Source organism: Mya arenaria, chromosome 1 (assembly GCF_026914265.1).
Source record: "Mya arenaria isolate MELC-2E11 chromosome 1, ASM2691426v1".
Lineage (NCBI taxonomy): Eukaryota > Metazoa > Mollusca > Bivalvia > Myida > Myidae > Mya > Mya arenaria.
Genome location: NC_069122.1, coordinates 13,280,303 through 13,300,057, shown reverse-complemented (window position 1 = coordinate 13,300,057; position 19,755 = coordinate 13,280,303). Strand labels below are relative to the sequence as shown.

Here is a 19,755-nt window from a genome sequence, read left to right as displayed (position 1 = left end):
GTAACATTTAAATGGTTCTTTGTGTTTTAACCCCCATCTGGAACAACAGTCAGAATCAATGCGGTAGGGATTCTGATTTTCATTTCATATCGAACACTCAAATCCTTGGGTCGTATCACTATGAAGGTAAAGGATGCAGTCACTCGCATGATGTAAAACGGTTTCTCAAACAACATGTGAAAAACTACTTTTGGGCCAGTGTGGCGTAATGATCTTATATTTTATTCAGTACACGAATGCGTTCTTCTTAAGGTCACTACCACACATTAGACCATAGATGTCCACGCCCGAGAAAATGTGAATATATGCTATTTAACCATCAACTTAACACTAGAACATAGTTTTTTATCGGTACGTAAACTAATGCAAAAATAGCATATCCTATACAAAAATATGTATGATACTTACTTTTATGAAAGCTCTGGTAAAGAAATATATATGAAGACTTTCATTTGCGAAAACCAAGGCTAGATGAAAACAGTTTTAAACAAGTAAACAAATAAGCAGATAATTGAAGTGAATATGCTAAAGTAGTCGATCAATATATTACCAGTTGTCATGAATCAACATTTTGATGTCAAGGGCACTGCAACATATGTTGACCACCTTGGTCGATACAACCCATACAATGTTATATACTTACTTGATGGCACTCTCAATTTATTGCAAAACGTATTCGTACTGAAAATTGATAATGGCCACGTGAGAAGTGTATTTTTAATTATGTCTAAAATTCGAAACTGTACAGTAATGTATTTATATATGTTTGAACTAGGATATTCACAGTAGGAGTCGTATTTTACTCCCATTGAAAAATGTTAGACCAAATCATCATCACCATCATCATCATCATTTTCATCATCATCATCATCATTATCATCATCTTTCTCATCAGCATCATCATCATCATCATCATCATCATCATCATCATCATCATCATCATCATCAAGACATGACCATTTTGTTTATATCCAAATCATACTCATCAACAACAGCAAGCAACAACAACAACAACAACAACAACAACAAAAGCAGCATAGACAAACTGATTTATTTAGATGTTCAGGTTTAAAAGGGGCAACAGTAAAATCTCGCGTCATTCAGCCCTGTATCGTCCCAGGTGTCATCTTCTATCTTTGTGCTGATACCGCAAATAGCGCTGTCCGGATCACAAAATTCGCTGAAATAAATTAATGACAGTCATATTTATTTGAAGTCAAAAAGACTATTCGAGACCAGTTACGCATTATTCTGGTCATAAATAAAAAGTTGGTGCTTAAATAACCAATAGTTGAAATCGTTTGACATTGTTAACGCTTAGTCTCAAACAGCTAAATGTAAGTATTTAACGACAGTATAGGACTATCCGTCACGATTGGCCTGCGAGTTTAGTCCTTACACACAAGAATCCCGTTTAACATCCTCCGAATCACTGTATTTTAGTGTTGATATGGTAGAATGCCTATCCGTCTTACGGAACATATAGGCTGGAATAATCCACACCAACAATAACGTCATATACCTGAATGATCCCCATGTGCCCCAATAACCGTGTCCGGGCTTATGAACAATCTCGTAGGGGCTGCTGTCTCCCGCAAAATCCCTGCACATGAACTTTGCGTAGTTGGCAGCGGTGTCGTCCGTCGTCTAGGTAAATGAACGCTAGTTTAAAGCCCTTACACAATATGAACGTCAACGGCTTAATGTAAAAGAGGGTTGGGAAGGTAAACTTCACAGATCTCGACTTCCAAAACACATATATGAACAAAAAATGTTGAATAAACTTAGGTACTTAATTCGGTCTATTTCGTATGTTTTCAATTGTAGATGTGTTTCTCAAATAGAAACAATCCCAATCAGGACACAATGGATGTAATGTTTTTTACGGATTTTGTCGACTATTCCGGCACCAAAACGCATCCTATTCTTATAACATTAAAATATATGCACTCAATGCTTGGAAACTAAGGAATCTTAAGTTTAACTGATGGACATAAAACAGAATTTGAAAAAACTTTTTCCGTCAGTCAATTCAACCAAATTTCGCATGTTGGTATTTACTAAATATGGCGAATCTAGTCAAATTGTGTATTGTGATCGACCCTACTATTGGCCTTCAATAGTAATTAATCCTAGAAAGAGCACTATTTTAAAGTACCATATGAGAAAATAATCGCGAAGTATAAGATACCTATATAAAATTGTACGATAACAGTTCAGTTTGATATATTGAGGTCGAGTACATAGAAAGAGTCTGTCTCAAACGTTGAAAAACAATTAAAGCGAGCGTTTTGATCTCACCTCTGCCTCAACCTGAAGAGAAAAGGATACCAGAAAGTGTTCGACCCCGAGACCACTATCACAGCGCGTCAATCCGAGCCAATCTCCATAAGGGGCCACCCCAGAACCCACTGTGCCCCCGAAGTGTCCGTTTGACTTGAAGTGGCACTCCAGCCGGATCCCGTTCATCCCAGTGTCGTCGGACGCTGAGTCGCTCTCGATCTTTAATCCGGAAGTTGTATATAATGAAAATAAATCTTGATTTTGCACAACAGTAGGGCATTTACGCAAGGTGAAATTATAACTTGGTGTTATACTCCATGTAAAAGTCCACAATCCTGGAGATCATGTAAATGATTCATAACTACATTTATCTATCTTTAACGACAAATATATAGAAGCTACAGATTTTATCGAACTAATTTGATTTTTATGTTATATTTTTGAAAGACTACTGCACATCTAAAATATATCGTGTGGCAGTACTTTTAAGTGTGTTTTAATGATTAGAGATGGAAAATATATTTTGCTTAACAGCAATTAATATTTAAGCATTCGGTTAGTAGTTGAACCTTCATGAAACCTTCCTTAGAAATAGGTCCATTAATAACTTGTTTTCTCAGAAACACTTTCACGTTATATCACCAACCGGAGGAGTAAGTAGGACCTAATTCATGTCGCATTTCTTAAGCGATAAATCAATGTTATATATCCTGGCAACGTCCCTCAGTCAATAACAAAGGTTAGTTATAACTTCATGTTGCATCTTCTAGCAAAGTTCTATTTTACGAAATTAACCAGACATAAAAACGCGTTATATCTACTGAAACATCTCAAACGGCACAAAATGGACGTCACCTTATCTCTCCTGGCAACGTCCCTAAACACAAAATGGGCGAGATAAAATTCCCGTTGTTTTTCCCCGCAACCTCTTTTGACACGACAAATGGACAAGACATAACTCAAGACAATGCCTCTCTTCGAGTTTATGGACAGGAAAGGCTGAGCAACAGCTTCGTGTTTTATCTCTAGACAAAGGTACCTCAGAGCAAAGGTAAGAAGTCATGCTAAATTCACAAACTTTTGAGTAAGAAATTTCAACCTTCATATCGTATCCAACGGCAAAAGCCCCCTCAGCACAGAAGTGAGGGTCACGCCAGGTTTCCCACTGCCCCCCATTATCCACCGTTAGCACCTTTGATACGTTCCGAGGCGCCTGGTGCACCAATACAAATGCGAAAGTGTCTCGTGCCAAGAAACATAATGTCACAACGAAGGTTATGATGTTAATTGTCTGCATGTTTAAGTTGTAAAATACAGTTATTTTGTGAGGCCTTCATAAGATAAGCGTACACTAAAGTAAATATAATGTCTGCGTGTTCCACAGTGCTCTTATCAATTATATACAAGACATTTAGATATGGCATTTGTCCCGGATTGTGTTCCCTGTACGGAAGTGTTCCTATTGCTGTTGATTAACACGTCAAACATTCAAGATTTGTAAAGGTTTGTTTACCAAATTGGCATAGTCTATAGTCAAAAGATTATTAAAGGCTTAACAATTCGTTGATTGTTAAATTATCTTTAAATAAAAATAGCTGCTTGACTGTTAACGTCATTTCTCCTAATCATGTCGAACGATGCGGTAGTTGCGTTGTTGTCTTTTTTGTCAACATATGTATCCATTCTGTCGTTGTTGTCTCGAATGTATTGATATTTATTTTAACCACTGTTATTCGGGTTCGACTTGTAATGTTTATCACCATCGTCGTTTCTCGTATAATCGTTATCTCCATCATAGTTGTATTTAAAGTACAAATGAAGTGGTCCTTTTGTAACATGGAATTTCACAACATTACACGCATACTTAATACCTGACCATAAACAACAGTAAACAAACTTTTTTCCAGATCTTATACAGTTTAAGTTAGGGCTTAGAGACAGTTACACAGTTAACTAAATTAAAGTCAAAATGTTCACAATACTCTTTAATGGATTTGAACACATCTTAGAAATGACATTTTGTTCATTGGGTAAGAGTGTATACTGTATTCATCATGTTCCCTCGGCCTGTCGGTTAACGAGTTTGATCTGAATATCAAAGCCATCTTCATCGGGAGTTTTGCATCCTCCTTCGCAGCGATTTTTGTCGACAAAACATAAAATGTTTGAATGACGTCACGTTATATTGATCTGCTTAGTTGCAGTGATTGCAGTTTGTGTTTTATTGCAAAACGGTTCGTTTATATAAACTATTCCTTTAACTATTGCATTCCAATAAAACAAACATCTGTACACATAAAATGGCTAGCAATACGCACTTGTATTGCAATATGACTCATGGGCTAATTTTAGCTGTACAATTTGCTTAATATCTTTATTTATATCTTCTAGAAATCACAATACCACAATATAATGATACATGCAGTGAACGGTCTGAAGCAGTTTGTCTCAACATTATATAGTACGTTTGTGCGTTGTTGCGAAATGATTTGTTTATCTCAACATAGGTCCCTTAAACTATAACAATACGCCATATACACATACAAATTAAGTCACTAGGCCTCCCAGTGATAATGAACTGTATATAGTATGCTGGTTCGTACGAAAGATAAGTTTATTTTCAAAGGGCAATTAGAATATATAGCCGTGGGAAGATATACTTTGTGGCAGGTATTGGCTTAGTGATCTTATAACTGAACTTTTTTTAAATAAACAACATTATGTCATTCAATATTCATAGATTTGCACTAAATACATAACTTGTTTGGTTTTCAATAAATACTTCTCTTTTAAACATATCTTCGCTATTTCTCAATATACTCAGAGATATTTAAATATAAATATGCATGTACTTCGAAAACTTATTTCGTTAAACGATTAAATGCAACCATGCAACAATGTTTCACTATTTAATGAGCTGAACATAATTTCGACGATAACAAATAGTTGTGCATTAATTGCAATTTCAAAGCACATTCTACCTATCAGTGTATTTTAAATATAATAACTTTATGAACCAGTAAAGGCAAACATAATTTGGGTTTTCAAGTTGAACTTTCAAATTTATTGGTGACATTCACTTCATAATTATCTCAAATCTGCCAGACAATCTTGCTCTTGTACCGCCTGAACTTTGTAATAATTGATAAGATGTCCCTATTGTTCGTATGGTGTGATAATTCTCCCATTGTCTGACATCCATTGAATGCATTTGTCCATTTTAGAATGCTGCTTTACCTCTGCATTGTCATAGTGGCGGTGAATGGTAACACTGTTTCCGATAGATTTATAATCGACGATCAAAGCTACACAAATGGTATGAAATGCCTTTTTAACTACTTTGCATACTTACATAGTAGCCTAGTAAGTCCAAAATATCATATATATTTATATTAAAAGATTTGAGTCAGCAGAAAATGCGAAAGCAACTCTCTCAGAGAAAAAATACTAAATTGATACAGTGCTGTCGAAATATCTTACCATCTGAGTTGAATAACGGAAAAGGGCATCAAGGGTCCAAATGGCCCTTAACATAACATTATGTTTATTTAAACTGAAACTGTTAATGTAGAAACATAGACACAAGTAATTTTAATAATTGTTATTTTAAGCATATTTTCATCACCTTCTTTTAGAAAATTCATTTTCCAAAAATCTTCACGACCGAATTTATTGCTAATTGTATATTTATGCAAACTTTGGGTTAGGATGGATAAGCGTTTAAATAAATGGTGTGTTTTTTAACTAAAACATGTGTTTTGATCTGATCACTTGACTGTATTTCCAACTAAGATACTAAAGATCTACTCAAAAATGTATCAAATGAAGTATTGAAAATAAAGAACAGATATAATCATATTAATTGTAACCTAGAACTTTAATGAAACAGTTCCCTGGGAAACTATCATTGCATGTATTTCAGTAACAATGCCGACAACCCACCTTCCCCACTGTAGTGTGAACCCAAAGTCACCACATCCCGACCTAGACAGAGCAAGATGCGTCCTCCAGTCATACCCGCTTATTGATGGGTATCCATTATTTGCTTTTCAATTAACGAAATAATATTATTAGAAAACCTGATTTATAAAACAAAACTAAACATATCTTCAGTGTAAATAAAAATATGAAAATATACTGGTACCTGCAAAATAACAGGTATTTTTACACAATATTACACAAAATATAACGTTTTAATCAACATTTAATAGATGGTTACCTACCCAGCCATCAGAAAATATGTTTGCCTCTAACGTTGGCAATGAGTTCCCCGTCTTAAATGTATGCGCTGCGATGCAATAGGAATACAACACACAACAATTTGCTAACGTCAGCTAACGTGTTTGACTGTCAGCTTTAACATCACTTGAGCCTCATATCTGGATTATGTGACATTACGTTTCAAAAAACATTTTAACGCTCAATGAGGAGACAAAAACATTCGTACATAAATTAACTCATAGCACTGTTTTTACGGCGTTTATGTTCTAGCTTGTTTGTCCCCATTGTAACGACAAACACTCGGGATCTTGATATTCATTTTTGAACAACTCCATAATAACTTGTTTTCTTTTAGGCATAACGACCTTGCTGAACTTTACCTGGCGTACGCAAACGATTCCGTAAACACTGTAGATCTGACCTCCGACCTACGTCTTACCTGGGACAAAGTGTTGGCACAGACAGACATTCCAAGACTTAAGCAGGGACTCTTGGGTGCTCAGGTAAGCTCTTGTGACCTTACTTATAGCCTGTTTTCAAAGGCACTGACCCAAATTTGCCGCAATGTGTTAAGCGAAACAAGTTAAGAATGTTAATTCATTTCACCTAATTATTTGATTTTACAGATTTAAAACAATAATTTATCTGATTTTTCCTAAATAAAATTATATTAAGTGGTCAACATTATATATTGTCCATTGAGAACTCAGTATTTCTCAAGTTTTTTCAATTCATTTATTTCAGTAAAATAGCAGTCATCCGTTATTGATTAAAATCCGGTGAGGCGGTAGATATAAAAAGTGCATGACCAAGTTAGTCATAATCAAATAATGCAGACCACTTAAACCTAAGGGATTGTTATTGTTTTACTTATACAGGATAATCAGTCGTGTGACTGCGTCGCATTTCATTTTTATAAGTGTATTATTTAACCATTACTTATGTGTACTAAAACCCTTAAATTTGAGATAAGTATATACACATTTAATGCCGAAACGAAAGTGAACTTGATCCTGTTTTAAAGGACATATATTGATTTTGAGAAACCTGTTGAGATTAAGAATACATCAGTGATATTATTTTTAATGTGAATGGAATTACCTGTTTTTTTATAGAATATGTAAGTATACGGAACAAGATCACGGGTCAAACATGTACTGTCATTAGCCACAGAGATTCGATGATGATACCTCACATCATATTTAAGTTGTTGCCACCGATCTCAGCCAATTATTTTTTCTTATCTTATTATTAAAATTTAAGATACCTGGTCTTATTCTAGTTTTGGTCATGTTGGGTGACGTGTCATTCTCAGTACGTGGATGCAGTACGATTGACTCTCGAACAGCTGGATACAATAAAACGTTTTATAAAGAAATACCCAGATACCTTCCAGTATGCCGATACAGCACAAGGTACAGTTTGATGTTTCCACAAAGAAGTTGCTTAAATTTATGCTTTAGTTATGTATGTTTGATGTTGCATGTGGTATACCCTGTTTTGTATGAACTTAACAGCAGCGTCTTTTTCAAATGCCACCATCTTAATTTTTGTCGTATAAACTCTTACCTGCACAATACTGTATGATTATGGACAAGAAAACATGATTCAAGCAGTATTATGTACAACAAACTTGTAGGGTCGAACGAATTTATTAAACGTGTATATCTAATATAGAACGGCATTGAATCTGTTATGTAACGGCCTTAATTAATGTTAAATACACCTACTCCTAATAAATGTTAGTAACTGCTTTTTTAAGTAAAGTATAATCATACGATTATAACTGTACCGACATTTATATTTGCTAAATACGTTCAACTTGGATTTTTTGAACGGTCAGTAAACTGTAATATGGATATTAGTACTGCGTTTTGATCTGGGAGGTTGTATTCTACTCGATGGGAGTTTTGCAGTTTCGGATTTCACGAGGCGCAAGCCGAGTGAAATCAAAATTTGCAAATATCCACGAGAGTCGAATACGACATTCCGGAACAAACTCAGTTTTAATAACCCTTTTATTATTTACGTAACTGGTTAGATCACTTGAGAGCCACATGGTTTCATATTAAATGTCATTTTATCGACGCACTGTTTTGTTTAATGACGTCATTTTAACATTGCGCAACGATACTTGTTATGACGTGACGTCACAAGAGTGGAAGACGGCAGTGTTGCACTGGAGTGGAATACGGACCACCATATTTTGCGATGTGTATTGCGTGTGGATTAATGATTGGTATATAATAAAAAAAACTGGGGATTTAAACCAGTTTACGTGCATAAACCTCACTCTTTTCCTAATAATATTTATGCAAAAAGCTACAGAAACAAGTTCAGTAGCAAAAAGTTTAACCATAAACCGGGTTTAATGGCACTGGGTTAACGCCAAAGACATAGAACATAAAATCACAAACAAGAAACATGGAAGAACAGCACAAAACTCCACAAACAGCACAGTGCATACATACTATATATAAAAAACTATGTATATTTATCAAGAAATGTTAGGTACCACAATCCTGAATAAAGTTTAAACGTAAAAGGTAAATCTTATCAAATATTGCATAAACTTGAGGAAACTTAATAATAAATCAAATACTAATTAACTAATAGGTAAACCACAAGAAAATCAATAATTAGGGATCACAACTCTTATCTGCAGACAAAGGAATACAATTAAAAGTACTTAGTGCAAAAACATTTCAAAGATACGATGCAGTTTTTGTTTGAAAATATGAGCATCACACACAGTCTGCCTTAGAAAATTAAAGGGTTAAGACTGTGTGATCATACGGTTTCATAATTAAAAGCATCATTGAACAATAATTAGGAACAAATGCAAAAAACATGGTTCAGAATAAAAACGACATGTGTTAGCTCAACCTTTCTTCCAAATGTTTAGTTATGTAAACTATTTGAAGAAAGGGAAGTCACATATCGGAACATTCCTAGTCAGCCCAAAACGGTTTGAGATAACTTTAATCTGCAAAACTTTCATACAATCAAAGGACTGAAAGTTTAGTAAAGTCAGGACGCTTTATTCAACTTTATATTTTCTTTAAGGAATTCATCTTCAAAAGGCAAGTACTTTCAAAGGAGTAACGTTTATATAATAGCCATATAAATCATGTCCAGCTAAGCTTTGTAATATTGAAAATAGATGACTTTGATAATTAATGAATCATAAACGCTTAATTATCAATTTGTGTTGATATATTGGGTTGCCTAAAACCTTACGGATCTAAATTACGTTTTGTATACTATGTAGGTGTAATTGATGCATTCGATGCGGGCAAGATAGGAAGCATCATAGGACTAGAAGGAGGGCATTCGATTGATAGCAGTTTAGCAACACTGCGCATGTACTATGATCTAGGTGTCAGATACATGACCGTCACACACAGCTGTAATACGCCGTGGTAAGTATTTGAAATATGTATTGTGAGGTAATATGCTGATTTACGCATAAACTGTGTGTATTCTTGTATACCGAATGTGTGCTTCCGGTCATATGACCAGTGCTGGAAATACCCGCCCCAAAGTATGATGAGATAGGCACAAGAACGCGTTAATTCTGGTTTTGAATTGTATGGTTTATGTAATGTACATTAAGCCATTTCAAGTGCAATATCAATCAAATTTAATTTTCAATAAAAACTTGGCAAGCACTTTTTGGCGAAATTGTGCCAAAACGCATTTTGTACGTCATTTTTTCCACAAATTGATAATATTACATTTGCGAGAAAAGTATCAATTATGTCTTGTATATACTCATATTACAGTAAATTATGCACCTGTAATAAGACCGCACATACATGTTCATAAACAGACCACTGAAATTCGCTTGAGCTAGTCTATTAAACTCTGATGCACTTTATGAGCTACGAGGGAACATAATTATGTTAAAAAGTGTCCTTCATACTTTTGCCATTATAGCTGAATCATATCGAATAAGCTTTTTTGTATAGAAACCTAGAGACACGTATAAATAAATGGTATTTTTTATAAAAAATAACATGAAGTAATATATCATGAACACTTGTCACTATAAGATATACGAGTATGTAATGACATAAGCACTTTAGGACTCTAATAACATACTTATTCATTTTATTGTCAATTTAATCGAAACTTATACATGCAAAGTTGACTGATAAAAAAAAAACATCATGGCCTTTACCAAAATGAAATATTTAAAGCCTTCAAGTAATAGCACGGCCACTGCGATGGATGGCAAATGCATCTTGTTTTATACAGAAGGCTTCCACTGTAAATGAAAGAGTAGTGGACTTTTAGTGTACTGTTGGCAAATACAGTTAGCAAAGCGTGCTCGTCAAGTAGCTGATAAGAGCACACTCCATAACCTCTAAATGCTAATTTAATTTGATGTGAAAACAGTAGTATTCTGACAAGGAAAATGGAGAAACTATTCTGCTGTAACAGAATCATTCCATAACTAATACAAACTAAAGTGGTGGAGTCATATAAATTTACAAACTATTTGTATTCTCTTCAGTTCGTAGTCACAAAACGATATGGAAATGTCATTTGATAAATAGTTGCCCGTGCTTATTAAGATGTTCGGAACACCGAGACACATTAATACAATGACTGGTAGGCTTGAACATGTGTTTGTGTACGTGGGTAATATATTGTGCGGTGACAACAGCGCACATTCGTTGGGTCCTTATGTTTTACAGAGGGAACCTAGCATATAATTTTGTTGAAGAAAAATGTTGCTATTGTACTAGTTTGGATTTTAATCATAAAACAATCAAGTGTTATATATAAATGTTGAAACATATTTATATCAAGGGCAGATAACTGGCACGTAGATGAACCCGGATATAACGGAACTGTGCTGGGAGGACTTACTGACTTTGGGAAGGTATATTCCAATACAATAATTGTACATTGTATTTGCATTAATCTATATTGTGATTTGCTCGTATAGGTAAAGGTTTGATAATAAAGAGGTTGAACTAGAAAACCGCTTTAAGCCACAAGTGAAATTCGGTATTAACTGACAGTTCCAATGCATTCACCCCATATTTTATTTATATTTAAACCCTTTTGTATAATATGCTCCTCAAAATATTTCAAGGACCACATTTGGATATTGGTAATAAATTACATGTCAATCAAATTTGCACAGATGAAAGTATTATTTACATGTGAAAAGAGATGTAAACAGCAAAAGCAAAACAGTGATTGTGTATTAGATACAATTTCAGTTACCAATCAAAATGCAATGATTGTGACCCAATGTGTAGGGTACAAATCATCTTGAAATGTTCAGCAAAACGACAGAAATTCCTCCTAATGATTTTGTTAACAATAAGGTAAAGTTGACAGGTTATTTTATGTTTTATAGAGAAAACACTATTATCGTCCTTAAGATAAACAGTGCATGACAAGGAGGTATTATTTTGCAATCATCATTCTAAAAGAAAGAGAACGAAACATTCGTGATGATTGATGCGCTTTAAGATCGGTTGAAGGTTCGCCTTTATGGATAGGGCACAGGTAAACTCGTCTAAAGTTTACAGGAAATGCAGAAACATTGCGTTTCTTATATGATGTCATATCTATTAAATATGTAGGAGAGGATGGGTTTGCCAAAAAAATATGGTTCTCGATGTTCGTCTTTTTGAGTACGTCCCGCTTGGTGTTCCTTCTTTGGTAGCTATGGTTGACGTTAGCAATGCACGTTTTATAGGGCAATGCGATATGACTTGGATTAGTTACCGAATTAAAGTTGAAAATGCTCTCCACGTCTATTGACATGTTGCGACGGCTGTCATTTGTTTTGGTGACTAGCAAAGCTCGACCAAATAGGGCAAATTTAGCTTGAGCATTATCAAATTTGTCCGGGAAGATCAAATGGAAAGGAGTCTTGCAATCTTATGTGATTATCAATTGTCAGAGCACGTGTAATGAATCGCTCAAACGCAATTAATTGTTAATATGCAGTGGGCGCCTTTCCTCATTGTAATCATTTACACCAATAGTTTCCGCTGCCGGATGTGGTGAAATCAGAACTCCACTACTCGATTGCAAAATTAGTTTTATAGGTTAATGATTGCTTCGCTCCAAGATACACCTTTGTTATGACCGAAAGCACTTAACTGTAAACATACGATCTTTACGATTCGTTCATCAATTTGCTGCTTGATGGGCTAAATTTATGTTCTGTTATTCAGATCAGTTGCGAATGTTATGAGTAAACTAATGAATGTATTGTATGAGTAAACTAACTGAAATGAAACGAACAACTACATATACCAATTCAGATATACTTGTTTCTTTATGTGGTTCTTATATTTTTGCAGAGCATATGTTGTATCTGTGTTTTGTCTTTTGACGTTTTATGTCTCTCCCTTATACAATACCATGCTTGAATTGACGGCTACTGGATTTATCCTTATTGTATCGATTATTTGACTAGCATTACTTTGAACTACGTAAGTTGCTTGGTGTAACCCCTTATCTACTTGATTTAAGTGATCGACACGTTGTTTGTAAAATTTTCGTTTCAAATGAAGAAGCGATTAATGCGAAATGTTGTTTTTTGTAAATAAAATGGCAAGATTATTGACAGAACAGTATGTACAGTTTGTCATTGCTTCTATAGTTAACATATATTTATTATCAATAAGTTATCACTTGCTTGAATGTTGTCATTAGATATATAGTTTAATAAACAGAACTGAATTACATTTGACTAAAATATTGTGATAAAAACTAAAACATGTGTTATTGTCATGTTTATCTTAAAGGGAAATTTTTTTTGCACAGCAAGTCATATTAGAGATGAACAGACTGGGAATAATCGTGGACCTTTCGCACGTGTCCAAGAGCACCATGTTGGCTGCCTTAGAAGTCTCACGTGCTCCAATCATATTTTCCCATTCCTCCGCCTTCCGGCTCTGCAATCATCACCGCAACGTTCAGGATGATGTTCTTGTCAAAACGGTAACTGATTTAGAATGCATAATGATAAGTGAATTCATTTCAAATCATCTGCCCTAAGCAGTTGGAATTTAGAATTAAATCGAAGACACAACCATGCCATATTGGGCGTGAAACATTGATGTAACTGGCAGTGAGCTATTTTGGTAACCTGCTTTTGCTATTAAACCACTTATATACTATTGGCCATGGATAAGAAAATCATACAATTACATGAACATTGAATTATAACAAAGCTATGTTGATAACAGTTGCTACCATATCTAATAAATGTTAAGTACCGAATTGCTAAGTCTAAATGAGCGGAACTTGTTAGATATGAATCTTTTATTACATTCAAAACAACTATGTTCAGTTCACATGTCAACTGTATACACAACTTATGACGTCAAAACATAACCCATTGTGTGTGGTTATAAGAGGTTTTCTTTAGTGTATTGTATCCTTACATCGTAAACTGAGAAAGGTGTAGTATTGACTATTGATGGTGAATTACCAAATATGTGTGGACAAGTGTTTGACTGGAACTTATTCTTTAAATAAATAAATATAGCCTGTCGAATGAGTAAAGCGGAGACTTTATTGTATATAACCAAATATGTGAATAAAAACGTATAGCTTATTATGCACTTCCCTCTGCTCGAGAGGAAGGCAATGTGGGAATGGGTAGTGTTGTCGAATTACTAAACATATGGTGATATACGTATAACTGCAGCATAGTGTTCAATTTATCCAGTGGGGGAGAAAGGTCATACTGGTGAATAACAAAATATATTTCGGTAAGAGTATAACTTGACATCATTGAACACAGAGAAATAAACGGAAGAGGAGGGACATAAAAGAAAATAACCAAACAAGTGTGGATAATGGTGTGTTATATTATTCACGTTGTGGAAAAACAAGTCAGGTTCGTGAATGAAGATCAAAAAATTGTATGTCTACCTTAATAGCGTTAGCTTTTTTAATAACTGAAGAATTGTTTTGATGGTGAACAGCCACATTTGCGTTGATAATTGCATTACTGATTTTTTTGTACAATTAACTGTAAAAGGAAACATGCCTTGTTGGCGAATAACCGAATAGGTGTATTAAAATATACTACTGCTGGTCATGATACGATTTAATCTGCAGAAAGAGAAAGACGGGGTCGTGATGGTGAACTTCTACACTCCCTTTGTAGTGTGTCCACCAAACAACAAACCGACCCAAGAGCTTACAGATGTAGCAGGTATACCTATTCGTGTGTTTGTGTACCTCTATGTTTGTTTGGAATTAAATTATCAAAATTTTAGTATTTCACTTTGTTCATATGTAATTACCGTATAGTTAAGTTTAAACATGGTACTAGTGTTGTTGGGTGTTTTGTCGTCCGTCTCAAATATAGAATACGGTTTATGATGTTCAATATACCACAAGAACTACGCTTGGTGTACAAGGATCGACTTAGCGTATTAGCAAACCGTATGCTTTGTTGCGTCGCTGCTGTTTCAACGTTATGGTACACTGTAGCATAAAGAAAACAATATTATCATATGTATTTCTTTTTCTATTAGACCACCAACTTCAACTGTAAAAAAATGAAGAATGTCTATGTAGTTTAGGACACGATTATTGTAAATGTAAGGCCATTCTGTTTATCTCTAATGGAGAAGTGGACATCAAAATGTCTTCATTGAAGTAACTACCAACTATTCTGCGAAGTCCATTGTTAGAACAATGGTTAGTGTCCGAATATATTTGCAGGTGTATTATCTTCATGATTGTAATACTAAGAGCATTTCTGTTACCAAATTACAATGATGATTTGTTCAGAAAATTGCAATGTTAGGCTATACACTCGTTTGCCTCCTATATTCTAGACCACATTGACTACATCAAGAACTTGATTGGAGTTGACCATGTTGGTATTGGTGCTGACTATGACGGTGCTGAAAGGTTAGTATAAAATAAAAAAAACTAACCGTTTACTTTTGTATAACTAAAGCATTGTTCCGTATGTGAATGGATGCATGTTAACCCTTAAATGGGTTAAAGGGAATATTATGTATCTAAAGTGATGTTCGAGGTTAATTTGCTACAACTACTATTTTATAACATTTTTCAAATTTGTGCATTTTTGTAGCAGTCAAAAGAGAGCAAACTGGATGCTTTGGTATATGGTTGTTGTATACACTATGAGATTGAATGTGAATGAAGATAAGAAATCATTGTATACATGTGCAATGTTAAGGAATATATTTGATATTGAATGATTTCTAATGGTTGTAATATTCGGAATACATGATCGCAACACGGGGTAAATAAGCAGTAACCCATGTAAGACTGAATGCGCATTTACAGATGTATGTTTGGGGTCAATTGTAGTCTTCCTTCCACAGTACAAGATTTTGGTCTCACATATTTTCCATTGAAGTTTTCCAGTTGGACTAGAGGACGTGTCGAAATACCCTGATCTGTTTGCCGAGCTGGTTAAGCGTGGCTGGAGTGATATTGACCTTCAAAAACTAGCGGGAAGAAATGTACTTCGAGTGTTCCGTGAGGTGGAAAAGGTAATGCTTGTTTATTTTATTTTTTCTTCAGTATTTATTGATTTATATAACCATTTAGAAATCTTAAGATTGTATTAACGTTGGACGGAGCGAAATTGTCAAAAAATGTGTTTTCAGTTTAAAAGGGTATTCTTTGGTTGATGTAAATTTGAAAATAAGTTAAAATATTTTGGAATGGAATTGTAACAGCAGTTCGTGTGAGCGATACTTACATGAAGACAGCATTATTTCGAAATTGCAAGTAAGATATCGCAAAGCGAATAACTGTAGAAGGGTAAATGTTTTGCATACAAATACACGTGAAGGACCAGCAGCTGATAATTGCACTCATATTTTCTTTTCTTATGCTCTGTCAGTTGTTTATTTTCAATCCTGCATGTACCAGACAGCTTAGGGTCAGGGTCAAATGCCACATGGTCCTTACAAAGAGCCAGATTACATGCTAGCAACTGCATATATGTGCTCTGTGATTCTCTATTATCAGTATAATCAGGTGGTTTTACTTAAATGTAATGTACAGGTACGCGACAGCCTTCGTGAAATGTTACCAGTGGAGGGCCGACTGCCGTGGACGGATCTCGTTGATACTAAGTGCAGGACTTCCAGTTAATGACATCATATATAGAACATGATGTTTATCTCTATTGAGACCTATTTTGATTTTGTAATTAAGTAAATGTGTTTGGTATTGAAAATAAAAGGATACATCATGTTTAGTCTCAATATTTTGTTTATCTTCTATGTATAAGTGAACAGCGTTTCAAAAGTTTTATGCAATCTCTGTAAAGCCATTACTGTTTATTTGAATATTTTGTCAATATGTATTTTCAGCATCATTCAATGACCAAAAATTTTTAAACAAAGATTAACTAATTCTTTAAATATTTAATGTATTTATTTACCCGTATTACTTCTATAGCTCCTATTGGATTGTCCAGCTACATCACAAAACGTAAGCGTTTCAAATACCGTTAAACGTTGCGTAAACTGTTGCGAAACGTTTATTGGTAAACTATGTATACTGAGAAGAAGATTTAAGTAAACTATGATATCATGTCAAACCCTTTCAAAAAGAAAATCTAGAGGAATAATAAATGATGAATTTTGTATTAAAAACTCACTTAGATTCTCTTAAACAAATCCTGGACTTAATGAACATATTTTTATAAAAAATGAAAACCGAACTTTTAAACCGGAAGCAAATCCCTTTTCAACCAACATATGGGTGTTATTCAAAGATATAGTAACAACGATTTCACAAGAAAACGACTTTTTAAAAATAAAAACACAAATAAACTTAGAACGTTATTGTGAGTTAAAGGTGCGTAATTATAACCCGTTTTTACACACATGTAGGTTAATTTGATTGTGTTACCTTAGGATGAGCCAGGACACATGCTTCGAGGCATGAAAGCTTTACTTTCTTCTGGAAGCGTGCTTTTGAAAACTCGCTTTTTCCGCCACTTCCGGTACGTTCGTGGTCATCGGCTTAAGGTGAGCTTTCGGGCACAAATAACTGTTTTTCTTGAAGGAATCTTTTTGAAAAGTTCTCTGTTTATGTTTTTTTTAATGAGTGTAAGGAGTAAGATTTATACATAATGCTTTGTTCATACGTTATAAAGCAACACCAATACCAGTGCCTCAAGGTTTGTTTACTCCAACATTTGAGCACATTCATATTTGCATTATCAATCACACGAGCAATTGTAAAAAGAGCACCAAAGCTCAGTTGGTCGAGAATATCCTTTTTGCGTGCGTTTATGTGAACGTTACAGGCCTTGCTCTAGTCAAATTATTTGACCATTTGTCGCACATAATAATATTACAAGTAATGCCAAACAACTCGAGTGTTTTATGAAAAACAGATAAACAAAATATATTGAACAACAATGAGATCATTTATTCAAGCTCAGTTTGCCTAGTTATGCTCAACTCAGAGACCAATCGTAATAACTCGGGATCGTGATACACCTCATAAATAGGATTCAAGATATACGAAAATGTGATGAGGCCGCCGGCGATTAACTCAAGTATCATTACGCTAAGTAGATCCTATCGATAACGTAAGCAATGTAAAGAATGAGATTGACTCGTGGTTTTGAGAAATCTGAAATCGACACTAGGTATCATTAACAAGTAATTGATCCGAAACAGTTTTTAGCTGGTCAGCGTTTCAGAGAAAATGGGTAGTTTTAATGTCGTCGTCGTCGGCGTTGTCGGCGTCCTTGTTCTACAACCACTTTCACGTCAAACATCGAATGAAATTTGGTACCAATCTACACCCGTGTATAGCAATGTAATAACTCTGACTTTATAAGTAACTGTCGAATTATGGCATATTCATGTTTTTATGCCTTATGTTTTATTTTCGATACAGTAAGTAAAAAAGAACCTTTCAATCTTGGCTCTTTATGGGTCATCAAACTAATATTGCTGTACATGTTGCCAAAGAAAATATTCCCATAATTTTAAGATAAGTAATTGTTATGTCCTGTTTTCGAGAGAAATTGCAAAACTTTGTTTAAGGACATACTTCAAATGTGTTCAAGATTTTCAGAATGAAACTTAGTACAAAAACCGCTCTTCAAACATACGCCAATATCTCAGACATTTGCAATTGCCAGGTTATGTCCCTTTATCGACAACTTTACATGCGAGGTTCTGTGATCGCTCTTGTTGTATTTAAGGTTGCTACGACCCCAACCTTTAAACTACCGACGCTAAAATCAATAGGAGCAACAACTGGCCATGCGCAAAGCGCATACTGTAAACATTGCCGGGTGACTTTTCCATAGGGTATTCAAGAGCGAGTGTGACGACAATGAAATGATTCCCCAGTGTCTGCCATACTTTGAAGGCGACACAAAAATGCATATTAAAAGCAAATTGATCAATTTTAAATTCAAATCAATGTTACCTTGTTCTTCTTTTCCCATAACATCGTTTTAATAAACTAAAAAGCAACACCATACACATTCAATTAATGCTTCTCACACTCATCGTTTTAGTTATTGAAGATATACAGAGTTTTGCTGTACAGATAATTCACACTGATACAATTGAATCTACACTATGATTCATTCCATGTTGGCTTAATTTATTTGTATTATCAAAGACATGAATGCATAGTTATCTGACAAAACAAATTTTGTAAACTAACTTCTATGCGTTTATTTTGCAACTTTACCATCCAGATGCGTGATTTTCTTTTCGCTGTTACTCTAAACATACATTAGAAAAAAGTAATAGGTTTAACTTTTTTCACAATGTATTAAGCTAGACCCAGTCGTCTTTTATTAAACGTTTCAAATCAGTTTTCGATTTTAAGGTTCTCATTGGTAATTTAATAGAATAACATAATATAATCAATAGGACTTTATATCCATTGATTATATTGAGAATACATAGTATTACTTTTCTTTTATTTTGACTAAGAGAAATCAACTTTAGTTAAGAAATGTCTTAGAATATAAAGATGGGCCTTATGTGCCTGTATGACTAGTGAAAATTAGGAACCATCTTAAAGGGTCACAATGAAGGTTGGTACAATTTTGGCTGTATTGATTAAAATAAATAAAGCCTTTGGTTTGTGAACAGTTAGACGAATTATTAGCGCTATTTTGTAACTTTTTTAAATTGTAAAATTATGGCCACGTAGCTTTTAATCAACAATCAAACACTGATATGACTATTTGTCTATCTACACACGATGCTTTTTTGTATTGAT

General features: G+C 34.4%; 2 protein-coding genes across 2 annotated transcripts; one reads left to right on the top strand and one right to left on the bottom strand.

The window, feature by feature from the left end:
* Positions 1–1,068: 1,068 nt before the first annotated feature.
* Positions 1,069–3,580, bottom strand: LOC128223616 (vitelline membrane outer layer protein 1-like). The gene is made up of 4 exons (XM_052932921.1): positions 3,362–3,580; positions 2,302–2,502; positions 1,523–1,647; positions 1,069–1,180 (listed from the first exon to the last, which is right to left on the bottom strand). The coding sequence occupies exons 1-4, from the start codon at positions 3,578–3,580 to the stop codon at positions 1,069–1,071; spliced, it is 657 nt and encodes a 218-aa protein (XP_052788881.1).
* Positions 3,581–6,210: 2,630 nt separating this feature from the next.
* LOC128235296 (dipeptidase 1-like) lies at positions 6,211–16,723 on the top strand. The gene is made up of 10 exons (XM_052950113.1): positions 6,211–6,314; positions 6,860–7,007; positions 7,787–7,919; positions 9,776–9,926; positions 11,323–11,395; positions 13,306–13,482; positions 14,611–14,707; positions 15,339–15,414; positions 15,893–16,028; positions 16,549–16,723. The coding sequence occupies exons 1-10, from the start codon at positions 6,211–6,213 to the stop codon at positions 16,636–16,638; spliced, it is 1,185 nt and encodes a 394-aa protein (XP_052806073.1). The 3' UTR covers positions 16,639–16,723.
* The last annotated feature ends 3,032 nt before the right edge of the window (positions 16,724–19,755 follow it).